The sequence below is a fragment of the Panthera uncia genome, chromosome C2 (assembly GCF_023721935.1).
Source record: "Panthera uncia isolate 11264 chromosome C2, Puncia_PCG_1.0, whole genome shotgun sequence".
Taxonomy (NCBI): domain Eukaryota; kingdom Metazoa; phylum Chordata; class Mammalia; order Carnivora; family Felidae; genus Panthera; species Panthera uncia.
The window spans coordinates 65,229,889-65,253,308 of NC_064810.1; the positions used below are offsets into that span (position 1 = coordinate 65,229,889).

Consider the following 23,420-nt stretch of genomic DNA (forward strand, 5'->3'; position numbering starts at 1 on the left):
TTCCATAAAGAAAATTAAAGATTTAATTAATACTCTTTAGGAAGTATTTTGGTATTTACATTTGTTGATTATCCAAAAGCAATTTTGATGAGCGGATCTCAGGAAATCCCAGCAAAAATTATTCTTCAAAACATTCATTTTCAAGAACTTTGGCTAATAACATTCATCTTGGTAAACAGCTTTGTTTTGCTGCTACTAATACTTTGCAACAAATTTACCTTAGATTATTAAAAATTATTTTTTCTCAGAAAACTATAATTCAGTCAAGCCTCACAAGCAAGAAGAAATGGAGTTGAGGGGTACTGCTAAGTTTTCAAGGCTGACCCTGAAAGGCATCAGTGATGGGTTATTTTTATTTTTTAGCAAGGGAGAAAATAAAGAAATTGAGAGAGGGTTTTTAATTAAGGGAAAGAAAGAGGAAGAAAGGGGAGAGAAGGAAAGGGTTATATGTATTTTCGCTTCTGTGTCGTTGTATTACTTATTTTTTCAGAATGTATGTATAATTTTTTTTAATTTATTGTTTACAAAGAGCTTTAGTTGGGTCTTTGTGCATGCATTTGTGCAGCCTCTGTCACAACTCGCTTGTGCCATACTCCACGTACAGATCCTGATTTGCACAGCTCTACTTTGTGTCAAAAAAGAAATCAGGCCTCGGTTTTATGGCTGAGGATATGAAGACAGACTGGAGAATATGCTAGCTGATCAAAAGTGCTTTAAAAATCCTTCCCCAAATTCCTACAACTGCCTTTCTAAAAGCACTGGCTAACCTTCTTATTTTAAGATCTTCTGGTAGCATACCTTGATTTCCAAAGTACTTCTGAAATTTAATTAAAATGGAATAGAAAGTGAACTTAGTGTTTTTTGCCTAGTTTTAAAATGAGGAGCTGAAAGTGTATACTTACTATTTTTTTCTAATATGGAGCAAAATCAGGACTGCAAAGACCTGCCTCAGAGCCAGAGAGCGGTTATGGGTAAAAAGGTGGTGCTGAATAAGGCAGCAAATTGCAGTTTTTGGAAACCAGGTCTATATATTAAAGAAGAACCGGGGCAGAGAGAATTAAACAAGCAAAAAAGATGGGTAAAAAAAGGAACGATGAACAATTATGCATACGCGCACATACACCACCACCCTCACAAAATGTTGGATTATGAAATCTAAGAATCCTAGTCCATAATTCATGTAAATGTGTTGCTGTAGAACTTATTTTTACTTCTGACCATAAATACATTGTTGACACAGAAAATAACATTCTTAGTTTACCGACTACAGTTAAGAGACATCTCAGGAGTTGACTTTTCCTTTAAAAAAATAAAAACAGTAGAGGCTGTAAATCTCTCTTACTGCCCTTGAACAGGTCTTAGATTTCACCCTGCCTATTTCCAAATAGAAAACAATAAGACAGTGCAGACATCTGTAACCCAGAGTGAAGGATTTAGTGAGCTGTCAATTTCTCGGAGAATTCTCCTTTGCTGGTACTGCTGTTCTCTATGTATTATTAATCTATTTATATTTAACTCAGCTATTAGTCTGCCTCTTCTAGCCACTGAACCATTTGCAAAGGAGAGGAGAGGGAGACAAGGGCTGCTATTATTAGGCATCCTTGTGTGTGATGAGAGTGGAGACAATTAAATAACACCATTTTGCTTCTTTGAAAACGACAGAGATTGCTTGGGGTGGACAACCCAGGGCTGGTTAACATAACCTTTCCCCTCAAGAAGGTAAAACAACAGAGATACATTTTTGAAGTACTTAATTAAGCCTTCAGCAAGGAGTGTGGGAAAGTTACAGACCTATAAAAAACCTTCCAATTCTGGGAAGAGTAAATTTTTTCTGTAGCACTCTGTCACTGCTCATTTACTGCATCATTTTGACAACATCTCATATTTCCACAAGGCTTTTACATAATCTATAAACAGGGACAGAAAGGTGAGGAACAGAATGGGGACAAAGTTTGGACCTCCCACGCTGTCACTTCCTTTCAGCTTTCCATTAAAGGGTGAGGCTGAAGGGTGGCATTTTAGGATGATTCTGTTAAAAGGCCGAAATATTAATAATCAACACAGCAAGAAGAAAGCTGTGCAGAACTGCCACCGCTTGCTCACTCTTCCAGGATGGGCGTAATTCAGTCATAATGAAGGCTCTTTAACGTTCCTCCCCCAAACCTTTTTCGATCAGGAAAGCCTGGAATCTGTTGGCAAGAAAGATAATCACGTTAAGTCTCAAGCAAGCAGGGTTCAAGTGCTAATAGCCTTATAAATTTTTCCCCTTATTTTCTGTTTCTTTATGTCACCCTGTTGTCCCTTACAGAATCATCTCTCTGAGGTTTTACTCAAATAATAAAATAAATGTTCCCCAAATGGAAAACATTTGCCAACAAATTGGTGATAGTGTCATCTAAATCAGGGAAGATGAAGGTGAATCTCATAACATTCGCCTACTGGACTTTTACATGAATTGTCCACATTGTGATAGGTCTGGGATATGTACCCTCTGGAGTCTTAAGCAAATGATTTTCTCCTATGATTTTATAATATAACCTTATCCTGCATTCTTTTTGTTTCTTAGAACCTTATTTTCCCTTAATCTGATATTTTTGCTTTTGTATTTAGCAGGACAGAAGAAAATGCTTTTGCCTACAAAGGATCCCCACCCCACCCCCCGCCTCACCCTTTTTTAAGCCACTTCTGAAAATAAATTTGGAAATCACCTCTCTTCAAATTTAAGAGCCCACTTTGTCAAGAATAGATACAGACCTGATTACCTTCCCTTAGAAAGTATCTCTTCTCTATGACCTGTGAGAAACAAATAAAGATTTTAAGGGTTTAGCAAAAGTGGTTCACTGTGGTTACCACTAATGGGACGAAAAGGCATATACCCAAATGAAGAGTTTTTTCAATAGTTATGGACATCTAGTTAAATCTCATGCTAGTAAGATCAGGATTGTGGGCATATTTCCATAAAAGCTTGCCTTATTCCCAAAGGCATTAATAATAGATTAAAAATTAAATGAATACACAAAAATGGCTAAATCATAAGAGAATGGGATAATAACCCATGCAGTTCCCAGTGTACGGAAGCAAATCTGGCTCAAAGTTTCCTAGCAGTTAGCTCAAAGATACAAAACAGAACCCATAAGATAAAAGCAGAACACTTTTACTACTACAATAGTACAGGTATTCCTTATAGCCAAGTCTGTGTAATGTAGTGAACTGCCACATCCCTTGAGTAAACGCAGCGATAAATTTGGTAGGTCCTCAATGGAGACAGATGACACAACATCAAAGGCATTCAAGTAGCTTCTTTCTATGGACTTAATCTGCATCCTTAATTCAGTAGTTTCAGAACTGTATTTGGTCAGCAGGAGAAATGCGGTAATACAGTGGATGTATCCGCACAAATCCATCACTACTATTGAAAAAAAAAAAACCCTCAAAAATACATGCTCTAATATAATTTAAGAGTACCGTGTTTTCAGATGATAGAAAATAATTTTAAAAAATAATGAATTCTGTTCTAACACTTGAGAAACTGCACTGTTTGTGAAGGCGGTATGATTTTCTTTACACAGAGCTGTTGTGATTAAGAAAAGCCAATTGGATAAGAATACAGATTAGATGCAGATTAACTCTCTAAGACACTGGAATCCAGAATTATGAAGCTAAGAATTCCCCTGAATAAGAGCATGGCGTCTCCTTCCAGGGCTGTGCCACCTTGATCTCACCGGCTTGACAACCAAATCATCTGGATTCTTTCTACCGTTGAGACTATGGGTTACTTTTAGCCACAAGAGACCCAGTGTAAGGTTGCATTCACTGGCCACAGAGGTAGAAAACCTGGCTTGTGATTAGCACATATATCAAAATACTGGATCCCACAAAAACCAAGAAGAGGCTGACTCCTCCACAGCAGGTCAGGAAAACCCTATCATTCTAGAGTGGGGAAGAATTACTACTAAAGGGAGTCAGGAGAAGGAGCTAGATTCCCTCTTGGTAAATAAATCTTTATACTAAATTCTGGAAGATATGGTAGAAAACTGGGCAAAATTTAGTTGCCAGGTCCCGTGTTTTGAGGCAACCATGTTAGTCTGGAGGTCTGGCCAACTTCCTAATCCATATACCTTTCACTGTGGTGATGAAGAATGATGCTACTTTTTGCTTTTGCTCCTAATTCCCTACTCTCAACTTGCAGTGTCTTTCTCTTACCAAATATTGTTCTCTTCTTAAAATGAACCAAGTTCCCTCTGATTTTTTAAAATAAAGTCTTGCCTGACAACTCAGGTCACACTAGTCTATAACCCATTGTTTCTCTAGAGTCTAACTTATTAACATCTAAAACATTTTTTATTTTTTATTGATGTATGGTTGACATACTATAGTCGTTTCAGGTATATAACATAGTGATTCAACAATTATTACATTACAAAATGCTTACTACAATTAAGTGTAGTTACCATCTGTCACCATATTACAATATTATTGACTGTATTTTCTATCCTGTACTCTTCATCCTTGTGACTTACTCAATTTTCAGCTGAAAGTTTGTACCTTTCTATCCCCTTCATCAATTTTCAAATTAATAAATTATTAACAAATTAAGCAATATATTGTGGGATCTTTCTGTGTCAGACAAAGATCTGTAAGTTGTTTCTCTCGGGGCAGAACAGTGTATCTGATGGAGGCCATGGATCTAAACTAAATGGAAGTTCTTATGTTTGAAGCTTGAAAGTCACGTGGAGGGAAAATCCAGTTCCTTGCACTGCTTCCCAACATTTTCCATGTTATGGCACATTTAGAAAATGCTAATATTTGTACAGCACGCTGGGTTCAATGAAAGAGGCTGCCGATCAGTTAGCCTGGGGGGCTCTGGCTGCTTCCACTGAGGGCATCACTATCTCGGCACACTTGTACCATATTTGCCACACTCCAGCTGGGAAGTTCTGCAATGAAGCAAACGGTTCTCGTATTAAACGGGTAGGGGTGTGGGGCTTATCTTGTTATGACATAATGGACAAAAGGGCCAAATATTAGATCCCTAAATAGATAAAAGAAAAATGATTCACAAAGAAGAGCTATGAGGAGGGAAATGTTTTTCTTGTCCTCTTAAAAGGAAATGTAATACACAAATCAATCTTTTTCAATAATACATACAGAAATACATTCTTTTACTTTACTATGCAATGTCAACATGAGGCAAACAACTTAAACTTGGTCAATACTATGTGCAATGGAGCCCTATGGCCTTGCAAAGGAAGGACAAACAGTGCTCTAAATTACCAGTATGCTGAGTCATTCTACATTTTCATTCCAGTTCAGGACAATAAGATGATGCTAGCAAGAGTCAATACTTGGAATGCAAAGGTTTCTGATAGGGAAAATTATGGAATCAAGATGACATAACCTTAAAAGTAATAATAACATTTGTGTGGAGAATAATAACAGCTGGGAGAGCAAAAAGAACGCAGGGCTTTAGGCAGAATCTCCTGGGTTCTGTGCCTTTTGTGGGGGCTGAGAGGATGTGAATAAATACAAGAAGAGCTGGAAAACAGGAAAATGTAATTTGTTTTAAGGAGGGAAATTAGGTTTCTTTTAAAATAACTCATTTAAATCCAGTAGCTTTCATCCTTTGCTTAGAGAACACTAGTGATAAAATAAATATGTCAGCAGGCCTTGAGCAATTATACCAACAGATAAGAGAGATCAACACAAATGTTCAGGCTATGAAGTTCAGGATGAAGGAATAAAAGGGCAAAGCATTCTCCAAAAACTTTAAACTCCCATAATATATAAATTAAGTTTAAAAATAACTTAATTGGAGCTATTACCTTATCAAAAAACCTACTGAGCTTGACAGCATTGGAAGAACCTGCAGCTAGGTACCGTGGATTTGTGCAATCCTAGAAGATAAAACATAAGATCCACATATGTCAGGAAACATCAGCTCCTTGTTAGTCACTACTGTTCCTGTTGCACTTTTCTACAGTAAAATGTTAGGCATAATACTCTCATGAAATATTCAAGTAATTTTCAAATTACAATGCACAAAGCTGAGCGGAAAGTGCTAAAGGAAGATAAGGGCGCTTTTTGTCATTTATGCTATGATAGAGCACACTGAACCAATGTATTCACCATCAAATAATTCATAACGGAAAAGAGGATTGCTAATCTTACTAATAAGAAAACCAAGACATTAATCATGTGACCTACCTACATTTACCCTAAAAGCAGAAATAGAGCCAATAAAAACTTAACACTTCATTTTTTAGTACGAGTTACTCAACAGCATCATCTAATCAAGTAGTATATAGTTCATACACAAAGCGGGAATCATGAAAACAGGAGTTAGAGGAGCAAAGAACAAACAAAACAGTTGCCAGGGATTTCTCACTCATTGAATGCAAAGTACTACATCTCTTGGTAAGCCATAAAGATAATAATAAACAATAAATATATTTTTTGATAATAAAAAATAAACAGTAGGTTTATTATTAAGTAACAATCTATTACTATTTAACAGGATTTTGAAAAGTAGGAAAAAAAAATGGGGCCCAGAAGAGACAAAACAATTTGGAACATTACAATGAAATAACTAGTACATTACAATAATCAGTAAAGATCTCAAAAGGTTTATTATTCTTTTCCTGGAATTCCAGTGTCAAGCTGCCTTTGCTTGTCATCATTAACTTGCCACCTCAAGAGATAGAGCACTTTGATTTTTACCTCAAATGCCACCTAAGGCCAAACTATAAAGGGTATCAGACAAGCTCCTTTACAAAGATGGCATTTGTATTTCAGTTGTAGATGGTCTATGTCCCTTGGGCAATTACTGTTGCATTTATTCTGTTTTGTATGTAATCTCTAAACCCACATGATTCCTTTGTAGTAAACTGTGTAATAATCACCTCTTTCACTCATATATAACACTTCAAGACTTACATTTTTCATTTTGGCTGGAAACTATAATGCATTTTCCAAAACCACACCAAAAAAGAGACTAACTATAACAAGCTTTTCAAAAATCACAGAGTACTAGAAAAACCAGTAAATTAGCCAGAAAGTTTTGAATCTGAATATCTGTCCCAACATTTCTAGACTGTGTAGCATTGGTTAGGTTACTAAGCCTTTCAACTTGAGCTTACTAATTTGTGAAATGAAGATAACATAACAATACTTACCCCACAGGATTTTCATGAAAGTTATATAAGATAATGCATGTCTGGCACATACATAGCAGATACTGAAATATTAGTTCTCTCTTCATTCTAAGAAAATGCTATCAGACTGAATTTTCAGGCACAAAAGCACCTAACATAATGAACGTTAATTCCACGTATGGGGTAAAGAGACTGAAACATCATCGTGGAAACTGTTGTACTTGAAAAAATGTATAAACACATTTATACAGCAGTTGGGGCATATGAGACACAAACCTTAGGTAGACTTATGTTAGACATGTTTTCCAAAATGGATATTGATTACATAGTCATCACAATGTCAAAAGACTTCAGAGATGATTCAAGATAGAGCTATAGTGCTAAATACAAAACCTAAATCAAACAGCAAACAAAGCTTAATTGTAAGGCTCACGGTTTTACACTGACCAGGCTAGAGACACCCTATGATTTTAGGATGCCAATTTTAGAGTTGAAAGAGCCATCTGCCATTGACCATGGCTGGGGGCAAATACCAAAGATTAATAGCTTTAAAATAGCTTGTCAAAACTTGAGAAAGGAAGGGAAGGAAACTAGGGAAGATGCTTCAATATAATCACTTTGAAGTAAACACACAACAGAGAAAATCTGTCCTAGACACAATAAGCCTAATAGGATTTTAAAAAATAAGTAATCATTTCCCTTTTTATAATTTAAACCAATTTACTTTTTTTCAGGCACAAGATAGTAACTTTGATTCCACTTTTGATATATACATTTATGTTGATTCTTACTTTTTAAAACAGTTTTAAGTGAATTCAATATTGTAACTAATATTGTTACATTACATTTTTACTTGAGGCTTAATATCTACTTGCTGAGTCTTTCTGACTGCTATCTCTTTTTGAAACTCCTATCAAATTTTCCTCCTCATTTTTCTGCCCTGAATCCTCAAAACCCTCTTGTTTCTGTTGTATTCTTGAAGCTGTACATTGATAACAGGGCAAAAGTATGCTGTATGTGAACTCTGTGGAGATCATGTGTGCCAAAGTACCACCACTTGAGTCCTTTATAACTTGTTAACAATTAAAAGATGGTGCTGCCTTTGCAAGTAAAGTAGGAAAAATACATACCTGGGTGATTGTCACAAAAACCCACAGGCACTACAAACAGATAGATTCCAAAATATATGGAAAGTAATTACTGGAACAAATTAAGTATATTCAATGGCAAATTTCCCATTGGAAATAATGTTGAAACAAAGTAACTTCAACACTTCTTCAACAAGGACATTATATATCCTCTGTAGCAGAAATCCTCTGAAATATCATGGTCCAGTTCAACTAGCTGGGGCATTGACAGTGAATATTCCATGGTGGCAGGTGAGAAAAATAAGGCACCCCCACCACAAAGCAGAATGTAAAAATAACAGAATGGCAGGCAGAAGTGGATTCAGTTATGGGGTAGAGGTTGGTTTGAACCAACCAGTGTTCACAACTGTTGATTTGGAGTAAGGGCATCAGAATGATCTGAGTCATTAGCTAAAACTATAGAGCCCTGGTCCTCCTGTCAGATATTATGAATAAAAAGCTCCAGTGGTAGAGCACTTATTCAAATTTTTTCACAGCTACATTGATAGTATAAATATATAGTCAGGTTTGGGTAATTAGTGATTTAGATGATTTGTAAGAGCCTTTTCAGTTCCAAGATTCTAAACGTTAGTTGGAGAATAATTAAGTGGAAGACAGGCTCAATTGCAGAGCACTGGCTCTGGAGTCAGAGTGCCTGGTTTGACCTGTCTGTATAACCACGGCCTAGTTACCTCTCTCTGGTTCTAATATTTATCTTTAAAATGGAGTTAATTACAGTACCTACCTTACAGTGTTGATGTGAAGACAAACGTGAGATAATGCACATAAAACACTAGAACGGTACGTGGCATGTAATAAATGCTCAGTAGATTAGTCATTATCATTAGTTAAAAAAATTTTTTTAATGTTTATTTATTTATTTTTTTTTGAGAGAGAGACAGAAACAACGTGAGCAGGGGTGGGTCAGAGAGAGAGGGAGACAGAATCCAAAGCAGGCTCCAGGCTCTGAGCTGTCAGCACAGAGCCCAACTCAGGGCTTGAACTCCTGAACTACGAGATTATGACCTGAGCCAAAGTCAGACACTTAACCAACTGAGCTACTCAGGAGCCCCTAGTCATTAGTATTATTAAACCACAACTAGCACCATATGTCTGGAATTGCCAGTGCACTGAATATGTTGCAGAAATCCTACTTGTGAACAATGACATATAAACCATGACTGAAGCTGCTGGCCAGGATCCTTCTCTGGGCAACATTATCTGGCTTATGTGAAAACTTCTCTTAGCCTTTTTAGCATCCAGTTCAAATTGAGCTAAATTTTCTCAGGAAGAAACTCAGTGCTCTGTATACATACAAGTTTGTATTAATTACTGCTCATGAAGCACTCCTAGTTTACACAGTTTGTAGTTTTCTCATTTATCTATTTCTTTGCTCTTGAAGTTAAAGTCTGTAGTTTAAGAAGCTGAGAGGCTTTTCTAAAGCAAGAATAATCAAGATGTCAGTGACCTTTGTTACCTTAATTTAATTATTTTGATTTTGGTATGATCTTAAAAAATCTTTTCAAGAAAAAGCCCAGGGTTGACATTATTCATAGAACAAAGTTTGAACATTCCCACAGATCAGCATATAAGAAGGTTGAGTTGACTGTTCCCTATCTGACAGTCTATGTTGATTCCAATTTTCACTACATATTGGATCAGAACCCAAATGACTGATAGTAAGTATAAAGCTTCTTTCATGAGAATATATGACCTAAGTCTTCAATTTTGGCTTTGCCTAACAATAACACAAAAATGCATGAGTGAAAACACATACCAGATTAATTTCTTCTGCATTGAAATCCTCAGCTAGGAAAGCAGTCCTAGTTAAAACTTCATGGCGCTTGGTTTCATGAATCTGATCCAGTTTAGTCCCTATTACCAACAGTGGGATTTGGTTGTCAGCAAACTGTTCCCGGTCATAATCCCTGTAATAAGTAATAATGAAGAGGTGAATAGAATTTACCCTTCTGATGTAGATGTGTAATGTTTAAATGTAAGTAGCTTACGCTATTTTACTGAGATTTCACTGACTCTCGCTTACCCATCACCTATAAACCTACTTTTCTCCCAATTTCTTCCAAATACTTATTCATTTATCAATCCATCCTCACCATCTATAGAGTTCCAACTATTCATCTAACTACTCAAATTTTGTTTCCATGAATCTTTATAGACTACTTGAATAACTGAATGTCCACCAGGTATATGAAAGTAGGTTAACTTGACCTCTCCCAAAGTTCTGTATTCTCAGGCTAACAGCTCAGGAATTTTTCTAGGTAGATGCACAGAGTGAATTCAAACCTCAATGGAATGAAAATGCAAGAACCTAGCATGGCACTCAAACCTTTTGCCAGAGGGGAAAATGACAAGCTTCTGGGCATGCATAAGCTCTATACCTACCATACATATTTCTGTCTATGAATAGTAAAGAAAAATAGATCATTTCAGGAAAATAAGAAACAAGGGTGCTGAAGGCCAGAAAAATTGACCACAGATGATGCTATGCCTGGGACAAGATGGATTCAACAAATGGAAAAGGAAAAGAAACAGCTGAAATGCAAAACGAAAAGTAAAAGGAAAGAATTAAAAGCCAAATAGTTGTTTGTGCTGACACAAGAGTCATGGGAAAGAGAGGACAGACAATATGGATCACTCATGGTTAGTGGTATTGGGTGACTGGCTATTACAATCCTTTTTTTTTTTTTTTTTTTTTTTCAATTTTTTACCCAAAGGACAGAGTGGTGTTCCTTCTATTACTGAAAGGAATATAGAGCCAATGTTGTTCAATTAAATTCTATTCACATATGAGAAATAAAACAGACTTGGATTCCTGACATGTTATAGGCTCAATTTACAATAGTCAACAAAATCTGGTTGCAGACACTTTATGACAGCAAATCAATATTGCACAATACAATCAATACAACCCAGTTGAGCTTAGCTTTTCTTCTTCCTTTGACATTATTTGTCTTTCTCTTTAAATAATCTAAACTGGGGGTGTATAGTGTGTGTGCAAAATTACCACATCTTTTCGCCCTTCACAATAATCTTACAGTGCTTCAGTTACTGCCTAGCCTTGGAACACAAGTGTTTTCAACTATGTAACCTGCCATTCCTTAAAAATATTATCGTTGTATTTACTGCATCAAGCCAATAATAGCTTGAGTTCAAGGCCTTTGATTCTTCTTACCAACACTGACATTGATTTAGGAGATGTAGTCCAAAATTGAAATCTGGTTTATTACAGAATAAAATTTTCAGAGTGTCCTCCTTTAGGAGTATTTCTGATACTAACTCTGGCTCACATACAAACTTTTGTATGTATTTTATCAGTCATCATTTTTGATAGACATCTATCTCTGTCACTTGCAGTCTTGTATAATCTTTGTACATTAACAAATATTTGTACATATAACATAACATACATACATCGCACATAATATATATGTTGTGAATCAACATATACATGTATTCCATATGTAACATAACATATGTATGGTGCCATATACATTTAACTTATTCTCTTGTTTCTCTTTTTAGCTTTTCTTTTTATTCGCTTTTTCATTGAATCTTATATCCAATTTGAAATTTGATCTTGAAACCTCTTTTTATTTTATTTTTTATTTTTATTTATTTATTTTTTAAAAATTTTTAATGTTTATTTATTTTTGAGACAGAGAGAGACAGAGCATGAATGGGGGAGGGGCAGAGAGAGAGGGAGACACAGAATCAGAAGCAGGCTCCAGGCTCTGAGCCATCAGCCCAGAGCCTGACACGGGGCTCGAACTCACGAACCATGAGATCGTGACCTGAGCTGAAGTCGGACGCTCAACCGACTGAGCCACCCAGGCACCCCGAAACCTCTTTTTTTTTAAAAAAAAAACATTAGATAAAAAACAGATGGGGAATTTTATCATGGATGGATACGGCTGGTAACAAGTCAACATCACAAAGAGACAGGCAACCAGGTACTGTAATTATATGTATAATACCACTTAGGCAAAAACAAAAAACAAAAACCCCTGTATCTTTTAGACCATCTTTTTATATTTAACTATCATTTTAGAGAAGATTTAGGGTTCAGAGAAACAAGGTAAACAGACATTACACAGATATAGTCAGCAAAATCCAGAATACAAGAAACTCTACAGGACAAGCAAACTATCTTTCACAAACTGCCAGAGTGCAAAAGAAAAAAAAGGGGGGGGGGGGGGAAGGGGAATGTAAGATTAAAAGGTACTTAACAAACAAAATACAATGAATAGATCTTATCTAGATACTATTTTGAGCAAATCAACATTTATGAGACATGTGGGGAATTAAAATAATATTTAATAGTAAGGAATCATGTGGAACAATTATATTTTGGTTATATTAAAAAAGTCCTTATCATTTAAAGTTATACACAGAAGTATATATAGACGATATGATACAATGTCTAGAATTTGCTTTGAAAAATAAATGGAGAGACATACTGTGTTCATGGATTGGAACATGCAACAAAATTTCTTTCCAATTTGATTTATAGATTAAATGCAATTCAATCAAAATCCAAGCTGAATTTTTGTCAATATAGAAAGTTGGTTTCAATTTATATGGAAAAGCAAATGAACTAGAATAGCTAACCAATTCTGAAAAAGGAACCACATTATATACTTTTAAGACTTACTATAATGTTACAATAACGAAGACAATGTCATATTGGTGAAGGGACAGACACACAGACCAGTTGTACAGAATCACAGGGTCTTGAAATAGAACCATATAAATATGGTCAACTGATTTTTGGCAAAGGAGTAAAAGACATTCAATGGAGAAAGGATAATCTTTTGAACCAATGGTGTTGGAAAAACCGGACATTCATATACAAAAGTCAACCTCAATCAAAACCCCACACGTCATAACTTATTCAAACCAGGTCACAGATCTAAAGATAAACTTTCAACAACAAAGTTTCTAAAAGAAACAGGAGAAAACCTGTATGATCTGAGATTAGGCAAAGAGTTGTTAGATTTGATACCCAAAGCACAATATGTAAAAGAAAAAATTGAGAAATCAGACTGCATCAAGACGAAAAACTAATGCTTGAAAGATAACTGGTAAGAGAATAAAAAGACAATCTATAGACGGAGAGAAAAAAAATTTCGAATCAGACATCTTACAAAGTGTTATTGTGTTAGGTATATTCCTGTGATTGCTGTAACATTTCACACTAAAAGTGAAGTAATCTGGGCTTACCCATTTGTTACCAACACTCCAGTTGGCACCAAATCCCTGTTGAGAGCTTCCAATGACCAACGATACAAGTTTTGGGATGACTTCTTATTTGTTAAGTCATGTACTAAAATAATACCTAAAATAATCAAAGAAACTCATGTCAATACTCCAACAATTTCTCTTCACTTTACAACTGGCAAAGTGAGGCTAAGTAAATACAAGGTTGCTGAATAAACCTAGCATTCTAGGATGATTAACAAACACAGGCACAATTAATTTAAAATTTGCTCTACAAATTTCTACAAATCATTAATTACAAAATTTTCTCTGTCAGTTATATAACCCTTTTTAATTCTATAGGGGCTGGCAAAATGTCAGTACACTTTTAGAATGTCTTTTCTGCCTTTCTTTATTAAACACTTGATGAGTGCTTCTTCTGCCTGGTCCTAACTATAGAACTACCTCATCAATGAAAGGAATCAAAACTATTTCAAGTATTTAAGAAATTATATTCCTACAAAAGCTAATTGTTTCAGCACTGTGCATAGTACCGTCATAGATATCACACATACACTACTACTTAATAAAATATTAAATAATAAAAATTTATGAAAAATATATTTATTTAATTTGATATAATTGCTATTTTGCAGCTGACAAAATGTAAATCAACTGAGCCTAATTAACTCAAAAGTCTAATCTTTTAGTTCTTTGAATTAATGACTAGCTATGAAAGCTTGATATCTATGAGATAGTTATTAGAGCAAAAGAACTATGTCACTAGAAGAAGGTAGGAAAAGCCAGTCAAAAAGTATGAATAGTAGAAAATAGGTGGACTTCTGAGAGATTGAGAAAAATAACAAAATGTAATGAGGTTCAGAAATACAATTACATAGAATCAGGTATAGCAGACAAAAATGCAGAGCAGGTAGACAAAAGGAAAATGCATAGCAGAGTTTAGAGTATCATCATGTGGTTAGAAGACTACAGATTTTCAAACCCTCAACCATTTCCTATGTTACCTAGATTCTACTATGAAGAGATGATGTGAAACTGATGATTCCTCTGTCTTCAAGATGTGAGATATGTCAATTTGAAAAAGAAGGGCAGAAAAGTTAGAACTATTTGGCTTCTCCGATTTTTACAGACATTTGTGCAAATAAGGTGCTTGTGCAAGTTACAGCTTGCTCAGATAAATCTGTATCCTCCTGGCATCTGGAACAAATAGAGAAATACAGATCTGACACTTGCCCTGTATTCAATTGTACTCACTCTACTTTCCTCAATAATGGGTTCTATTAGGCATTAAGGACACATGATACAGGATAGATTTAAAAAGAGCTACCATTAAAGAATATAGCTAATATCTATTCAGCACTTATATGCTACACATTGTGCCTTATATGTGTTCTCTAATTTGATTTCAGAACATCCCTCATGTTAGGTAAGAATTAGCATCTTCATTGTACACGTGTGGAAACTAAAGCTCAGTGAGGCTGAGAAACTTGCTCTCAATCACATGGTAAGTGAGTTAGGCAGAATTTGAACTCAGGTAATCTAACAGCAAAAGATTGGGGGAAAGCAGAATTAAGTAAAGGAGTGGCTTTTTCTTCTCTCCCTAACTTCCCAGATATAAATATCAAAAAATTATGGGTGAGGCTTTTGGTTGGGAGATGCAAGGATTACAAAGGCCTAGATGAGCTATTAGCTGAATAGGGAGGAGTTTATTTTTGGAGGCTCTCTCTTTAAGGCTTTTGAGCTTTTAAGGACATTTGAGCACCCTTTTTCTTTATTTTCCAATGAGCTGAAAGTTCTTTCTTGGTAGATTATGGGCTATAAGGGCCACAGTGGGGCCCAAAGGAAAGAAGTCAGTGTGACAGTTAATCAGAATATGTTCTAACCTTCAAAAGGGGCACATACACTTTACAGGTTTCCTTCAGGGACTGCCAGCCTAGTTCATCACAGTGGGAGAAAGGTAGGGTTTGAGGGAAGAAAGTAACTGTTAAGAGTAAAGACTGTGCATTTGAATGGAGTGATCCTTCTGCTCTGTTTCTTAAGAAACCAAGGATGGTAGATGGAGTAAAGAACCTTCAGTGCTTCTACCAAGAGAAATGTTCCAGAGCTAAGGTGAAAGAACATAAAAATTGGCCTTTCTTAACAGGGATTTCTTTTTAAACTTTAAGAAAGAGGAATATATCTCAGTTTTGTCATATATACAAATTAACATAATATATATTATTAACATAATATATATGCAACTATTTCAATAATATTCAAGGAAGAGACAAATCACTAATGAATAGTAGGTATAAAAAAGATAAATAAATATGGATTTAGATGGACTTCTTCAGCACTTAATAAGTTCACAACTCAGAACTCCATAAAGTTTCTAGGATTTAAATGGCCTTTATTATGTATTTATAATTTTGATCTTAACTCTTTCTCAAAAAGATCTAAACGGCAAAAGTGTTGCCAGATCAGAGTGGTAGCAACTTTGTCAAGTCATTTGATTGATATAATCCAAGTTTATCACTTGATTCTAGATCTAAACCAGGCTTCATTTCCTTCTCTTCTGTTCTCTAAGAAGTCACTGAACACTACACCAGTCTGACCTTACTGTTTTTCTCATTTATATACATTCTATTAATATATGCCATTATCATGTATTTTCTTGCCTGACAATATCATATATTAGTGTCACCATCTTATAACTGTTTTGTTCCATTTATGAATGTTTTGTTTCTTCAAATAGATTGTGACACTTCAGGTCTGAACGAACACAACTCATCCTGTATTTTATAGTATGTATCCAATGGCCATCTCTACTTCTTGTTATAGTATCCACAACACCTTATGATATGGGAAGATAAGATATTCAAAGGGGGCTATAAGAACAAAGAAGGTACTGAATAATTGCAATGTTTACCTAATATTGAATGTGATCTAAGCATAGTATAAATGAGGTGCAATTAAGAGCTAAGCATCTACTAGAAGGAAAAGGGTGAGATGGCAAAGCTTTTTAAAAAAAAATTTTTTTTAATGTTTATTTATTTTTGAGAGAGAGAGAGGGAGAGACAGAACAAGAACAGGGGAGGAACACAGAGATAGGGACAGAGAATCAGAAGCAGGCTCCAGGCTCTGAGCTGTCAGCACAGAGCCCAACATGGGGCTCAAACTCACAAACTGTGAGACCATGACCTGAGCCGAAGTCGGACACTTAACTGACTGAGCCACCCAGGTGCCCCGTGAGACACCAAATCTTGTACATCAAAGACAAGTTGGGATTATATTTCACAGTAAAAGAAAAAAAAAAGTGCTTTAAAAAAATGAACTAAGAAAGGGGCAGAAGATAAAAAAAATTCTATAGGTAAATCATAGCTCTCAGTGGTTTAGTCCCTTGACAAGTAGGTGCTTTGTGCATTCCAGTTATGTCCTCGATTATACACCTCCACCTGGAAGTCTGCTCCAGGTTATCTCTCTCTCTCAAAAATAAATAAACATTAAGAAAAAAATAAAATGTGATATGCAGATTTAAAAAGTTGTCAGTACATTAGATCTTCCTTAAAATAAGACGTGTCTAGCATCCCATAGCATATTCTATATCTGATTATCTGTACTCCTAGACCATTAATATACAGTAGAAATAAAAAATGCTTTACCATTTACAGAGTTGTAGAACACTGCTCTTGTGCTTTTCACACTGCTGGCACTGCCCACAGAGCCTCCAACATCCCATAATTCTATATAGTAGGTCTTCTCTTCTGGGGTTCCTTCTTTGTAGTCATGAACCTAACAAATCAATCCATCAAAATAATTATTATAACCACTAAAGACACTAGGAGCACCCTCATTCCAGTTTAAAGCACTGGACATTCCGTATCAGCATGGCTCTTTCGTATCATTCTCATACCACCTCTCTGATCACCTCCTGTCTTTCAAGAGTCCTCCCTCTAATACTCTCTCATACAACAATCCTAACATTTACAGCTCTCCCTCCATTTCCAAATCTTCACTTCCTGTGGATAAATGCCATAATTCATCACTTCAGTCACTCCTTTGTCCCTCTCTTGCACTGTGTTCATCTGACCAAATTCCAACCTTGACTCTATCCACCTTTTCTCCAATTCCATGCCTGTAACCCAGCTTAGCTGAATGTGAAACTCAGAAAAATACACATTCAAGCTGACTGGATTCATTTTAAATTCCAGTCTACCTTTGGGGCTGCCCTTTAATAAGTTTCATAGTCCATTCCCTCTTTTCCTTTCCTAGATAACTATTTCACAATTTCTCTTCTTTTTCAAATTTCCAAAATCTTTTCCCTATCCTTAAGAACAGGTAAGAACCTTGTTTCTTGAGACAGAAGCAATCGGAAGAGAATTTCGACAGCCTGTTCTTCACGTATCTATCCACCTCCCCGCATCTGTGCCCATATAATCTGCTTTTCCTCCAGCCATTACAGAGAAACTCTCTGTGTCCCCAAGGCCAAATCCCTTTCTTCTTTATGCCTGAGATCCTATGTCCCTTTTCTCATCAAAGGTGTAGCTCTATCACTTCTCCTTTTTATCATCAAATATTCCCTCTCTGTTGAATAAGTCCTATCAGCATACAAACATGCCATAATTTTTCCCATCTTAAAATAAGCTTCTCTTGAACTCAAGTCCTCTTCCAGCTACCATACCACTTCTCTATTCCTTTTTACAGCAAAAGTTCTCCAGAGAGGTGTCTATTCTCAAGTCTCTAATTCTTTTCCTTACATTCATTCTCTTTTGAACTCATTCCTGTCACACTTGTGCCCCAATCACTCCACTAAAACATTCCTTATCAAGGTCACCAATGGCTTCCACATTGCTAAATCCAATGATCAACGAATGAGCAGTTTTCATCTTACCTTCCCAACTGATACAAATAATTACTCTTCGGCTTTGCAGTACATAGCTTCCAGGTTATTGCGCTCTCCTGGTTTTCTTCCCATTTCACTGGCTAATCCTTTTCAGTCTCCATTTGGGTGATCTTTACCTCCCTAATTGTTGGAGCATCCCAAGGTTTAGTTCTTGGATCTCTTTTCTTTATCAATACTGGCTCTCTTGACAACTTCATTTAATCTTATGATTTTAAATGTCATCATTATGTTGATGAATTCCAAATTTATATCCATCCTGGACTAGTCCCTTGAACTTCAGGCTACCATATCCACTAGACTACAATTTGGATGTCTAACAGGCACCTCAAATTTAACATATCTGAAAATAATTTCCTGATCTTCCTCTTAAGACTATTCTTCTCCCAGTAAAAGGCAATTCCATCCTTCCCATTACTCAAAGGACCAAAAACTTAAGAGTGATCTTTAACTCATTTCATACTGCATATCTGATTTGTCAGAAAATCCTATTGCTTTTGTCTTAAAAATATATCAAAAATCAGTTCATTTCTCACCATCTCCACTATTAGCATCCAGGTCAAAGCCTTGATCCTTCTCTTTGCCTGAATTAATGCAATCATCTCCTAAATGATCTCCCCACTATAGCCTTGCCTACTCATTTCTCCCCGCTTTGCACCCCTCTTCCCATTTGTTTTTCATATAGTAATTAGCGTGATCCTTTTAAATGCAAATTAGATCACATCCCCTTCTGCTAAAAACCCTCTAGGAGACATTCTTAGAGTAAACTCTAAAGTCTCTCCTTCCTCAGGAGCACCTAGGTGGCTTAGTTGGTTAAGTATCAGACTTCAGCGTAGGTCATGACCTCACAGTTTGTGAGTTTGAGCCCCATGTTGGGCTCTGTGCTGATGCTCAGAACCTGGAGCCTGCTTCAGATTCTGTGTCTCCCTCTCTCTGTGCCTCCTCCACTCACACTCTGTGTCTCTCTCTCTCCTTTTCTCTCAAAAATAAACATTAATAAAAAAAAATAAAGTCTCTCCCTTTCTCATGATCTAGACTCTACAGCCATTTATTGACTATACTATATAACTATTCAGAAATAGATCCTGATATATGGGAACTATATGTATTAGAATATAGCTAAGAGCCAGATTATAGTGTGGTGGTTGGGAGATGTGCATCAGAATCTTCCAAGAATTTTTAAAAAAATATATGTTCCAACAAAAGGAAATATAAGCAAGTGGAACTACATCAAATGAAAGAGCTTCTACACAGCAAAGGAAACCATCAAAAAAGTGAAAAGGCAATCTATGGAATGGGAGAAAATACATGCCAATCATATATCTGATAGGGGTTAATGTCCAAAATATATAAGAACTCACACAACTAAATAGCAAAAAAACAAGCAATCTGATTTAAATATGATCAAAGGAACTGAAGAGACATTTTTCCAAAAAGACAATGGCCAACAAGTACATGAATAAGTGCTCGACATCACTAATCAGGGAAATACAAATCAAAAACTACAATGAGATATCACCTCACACCCATTAGAATGGCTGTCATAAAAAAGACAAAGAGATCAGGTGCCTGGGTGGCTCAATTAGTTAAGCATCTGACTATTGACTCTGGCTCAGGTCATGATCTCAAGGTTCGTGGGTTTGAGCCCCATGTCCGGCTCTGCACTGACAGTGTGGAGCCTGCTTGGGATTTTCTCTCTCTCTCTCTCTCTCTCTCTCTCTCTCTCTGCCCCTCTCTTGATCTTTCTCTCAAAATAAATAAAAAAATTAAAAACAAAAAAAGATAAGAGATAACAAGTGTGGGCAAGGATGTGGATGAAAAAAAGCTCTTGTGCACTGCTGGTAGGAATGTATATTAGTACAACGACTATGAAAAACAGTATGGAAGTTCCTTAAAAAATTAAAAATAAAACTAAACTACCACATAATCCAGTAATCCCACTTCTGGGGATTTATTCAAAAGAAATGAAAACAAGATACTGAAGAGATATCTGGACTCTCATGTTCACTGCACAATAGCCAAGGTATGAAAACAATCTAAGTGCATGTCAATCAATGGATGATTAATAAAGAAGATATGGTGTGTACATACACATACACAGACACTGGAATATTATTCAGCCAGGAGGAAAGGAAATCCTGCTGTTTGCAAATACATGGATGGGCCTCAAGGGAATTACGCTAAGTGAAAAGAGTCAGATAAAGACAAATCGTGCACGGCACTACTTACATATGGAATCTAAATAAAAAATCAAACTTCTAGAAACAGACAGTAGAAACGTAGTTGCCAGGAGTTGGGAATGGGTAAAGATTGGGAAAAAGGTACAGAGTTTATAAGATGGATAGATCTTAGGATCTAATTTAAAACATGGTAACTATAATTGATAACTTTGTATTATATAACTGAAATAAGCTAAGAGAGAACTTAAATGTTCCAAATAAATACATAAATAAATAAGCGAGCAAGTATGTAACAGATGTGTTAACTACGTAGATGAGAAGAATCTTTTCATGATGTCTATCAAATCACCAACGATATACACTTTAAATATCTTGCAATTTTATGTGTTAATTATACCTCAGTAACAATGAAAAAAAAAGAGAGAGAGAAAAAAGTCCTTAAAGAAAAAAAAAAAAAAGAATAAGCCAGACTTACTGAATCAGGACCTTTGGGATTTAGCTTATGCATAATTTGAACCATTCTCCAAATGATTTTGCCATAACCCCTAGTTAAGAACTGCTGATTTTATAAAATGGAACTATTTTGGTTATCAGGAGGCCTAGATTATACTCTTGATTGCCACTGATTATCCCTGATATTTTTGATCCTCAGTTTCTTTGCCTATAAAATGAAGTTGTATTATATACACTTAGTGGCTGTGAAATAATAAAAAGCAAGATAGCTAAGTGGTTAAAAATAGATGTCATAAAATGTACTAAAACTCACATATTTAACAGAATGCATCACACTTTTTACTTATTCACATATTTTTGTCCAAATACTTTTAAGGAAAAATTTAAGTAAGATACTCTACATACCATCACATTGACAAGAGAAGACCATTATCAGATTGACAACAAAGAGGATAGGACAGAAAAATGAGAATAACAAAATGATAGCAGTTGGGCAGCCCTGTGGATGATGAAAATTACTCCTGTATATTGTGATAAAAGGTATCACTATTTTGCTGTATGGTGAAAGAACTGATAATACGTGATCATGCTAAGTCATCAATAAAAAAGTTAAACTAGGGGCATCGGTGGAATAGCCAGTGAAGCATCCAACTCTTTATTTTGGCTCAGGTCATGATCTCATGGTTCATGAGACTGAGCCCCGCATTGGGCTCTGCACTGACAGTGGGATTCTCTTGGGATTTTCTCCCTCTCTCTCTCTCTCTCTCTCTCTCTGCTCCTCTCTCTCCACCCTTCCCCTCTCAAAACAAAGAAATAAACATTAAAAGAAAGTTTAACTATGTGAGTTTTGTTTGAAAACACAGGGAAATGTATATTTTATAAATATTTCCATGCTAAGCCACTGGAAAGGGTCAATTATCTGTTACTGAAAAGCTCAGCCACTTTAGTGAGCCTTTCTTGATTCTGCCTCCTTTCCCCATCTAAAACCAACCAGAGCCAGTTAGATACTACTATTTGCTCCCATAACACCCTGATAAGAAGTTATTATCCATCTATCATTTCACTAACCATATTGTATAATTTATCTGCTGATGTATATTCTATTAGACTGTAAGCCTAAGGGGAGAAGTCATGCATTATTCATATCGGTAGACCAAGAAAATAGCATAATAACTGGCACATATTAGATGCTTGGATATGTTTGTTTAAATCAATGAATAAATTCAGAATATTTCATCTTCCAAGGGTTTATCACATTGGATTTCTTATTTGACTGAATTCCAGTGCTTCTCAAGTACAATTCTGAAAATAAACTAAATCAGAACGAATAGAAACCTTGTTAAAAATTAGATTCAAGTTGCATTTTTGATTTCTTAAACAAAAATTAGATTCTTAGACTGTCCCTGAAGCTTCTGGGATGGGGCTCAAAAATCTGTACTTTTACAGACAGATCCCTAGGTGATTCTGACATACAATTAAGTTTGGCAATCAATGCAGGACATCACTTTTTTTCTCTAAAATTATTTCAAATGTCTAATGTTGCCTCCCCTAAAAGACTGTACGGTGGGGGCGCCTGGGTGGCGCAGTCGGTTGGGCGTCCGACTTCAGCCAGGTCACGATCTCGCGGTCTGTGAGTTCGAGCCCCGCGTCAGGCTCTGGGCTGATGGCTCGGAGCCTGGAGCCTGTTTCCGATTCTGTGTCTCCCTCTCTCTCTGCCCCTCCCCCGTTCATGCTCTGTCTCTCTCTGTCCCAAAAATAAATAAATTAAAAAAAAAAAAAAAAAAGACTGTACGGTGACTTCCAAGAATAGCAATCACGTAATACATATGTAGCATGCCCTCTTAGTCTTGCAATGTACTAGGTCTGTTAGCCAGCTTGCTCTGGCTACATATACTCACTCCCAAGCCACATGGATGTCCTCATCTATACTCTTTCCTACCACAGAATACCTTCCCTAATCAATTCTTTCATTGTCTCCTTCCAGAATTACAAGAGAAGGTACCCTTCTTCCTTTCCAACTTGCTCAACTAATATTTAGCTTAACTTAATTCAAATGGAATGAGTCCTAAGAATTTTAAACCAGTGGCTTATAGTTTGTAGCTATGACATATCTTTCATATGGGTGAGTGGTCTCCAAGGGAAAACTTGACATTACAACAAGTATTGCTCTGGATACAGTAAGTGGTAAGTTGGTGCAATGCTAAGAGCCCAGCATGACTGAGAGTAATGGCAAATTATAAGAAATATGTTTTATATTTAAATCAGGTCATCAAGTATCTGATACTTTAAGTCATTAAAGACTTGACAGCTATGCAAGCAAGGATTTTCTCAAAATGTAGCAACAGTATATGCTGCTAATTAAGTGGGAAAAGGAACCAGACTCCTCAATGCT

General features: G+C 36.0%; 1 protein-coding gene across 2 annotated transcripts in view; it reads right to left on the minus strand.

Annotated features, from left to right (window-relative positions):
* The window catches only part of RABL3 (RAB, member of RAS oncogene family like 3), a 35,707-nt gene continuing 12,287 nt past the window's right edge, over nucleotides 1-23,420 (minus strand). The window contains exons 3-8 of one of the 2 annotated variants that reach the window (XM_049628238.1): nucleotides 17,158-17,287; nucleotides 13,520-13,634; nucleotides 10,056-10,206; nucleotides 5,823-5,894; nucleotides 2,755-2,793; nucleotides 1-2,189 (exon numbers count right to left, since the gene is read on the minus strand). In XM_049628238.1, coding sequence (XP_049484195.1) covers nucleotides 2,124-2,189; nucleotides 2,755-2,793; nucleotides 5,823-5,894; nucleotides 10,056-10,206; nucleotides 13,520-13,634; nucleotides 17,158-17,287 — 573 coding nt within the window. In that variant the 3' untranslated portion in view covers nucleotides 1-2,123. The remainder of the gene's footprint in view (nucleotides 2,190-2,754; nucleotides 2,794-5,822; nucleotides 5,895-10,055; nucleotides 10,207-13,519; nucleotides 13,635-17,157; nucleotides 17,288-23,420) is intronic. The other variant, XM_049628239.1, reaches the window with a different exon arrangement.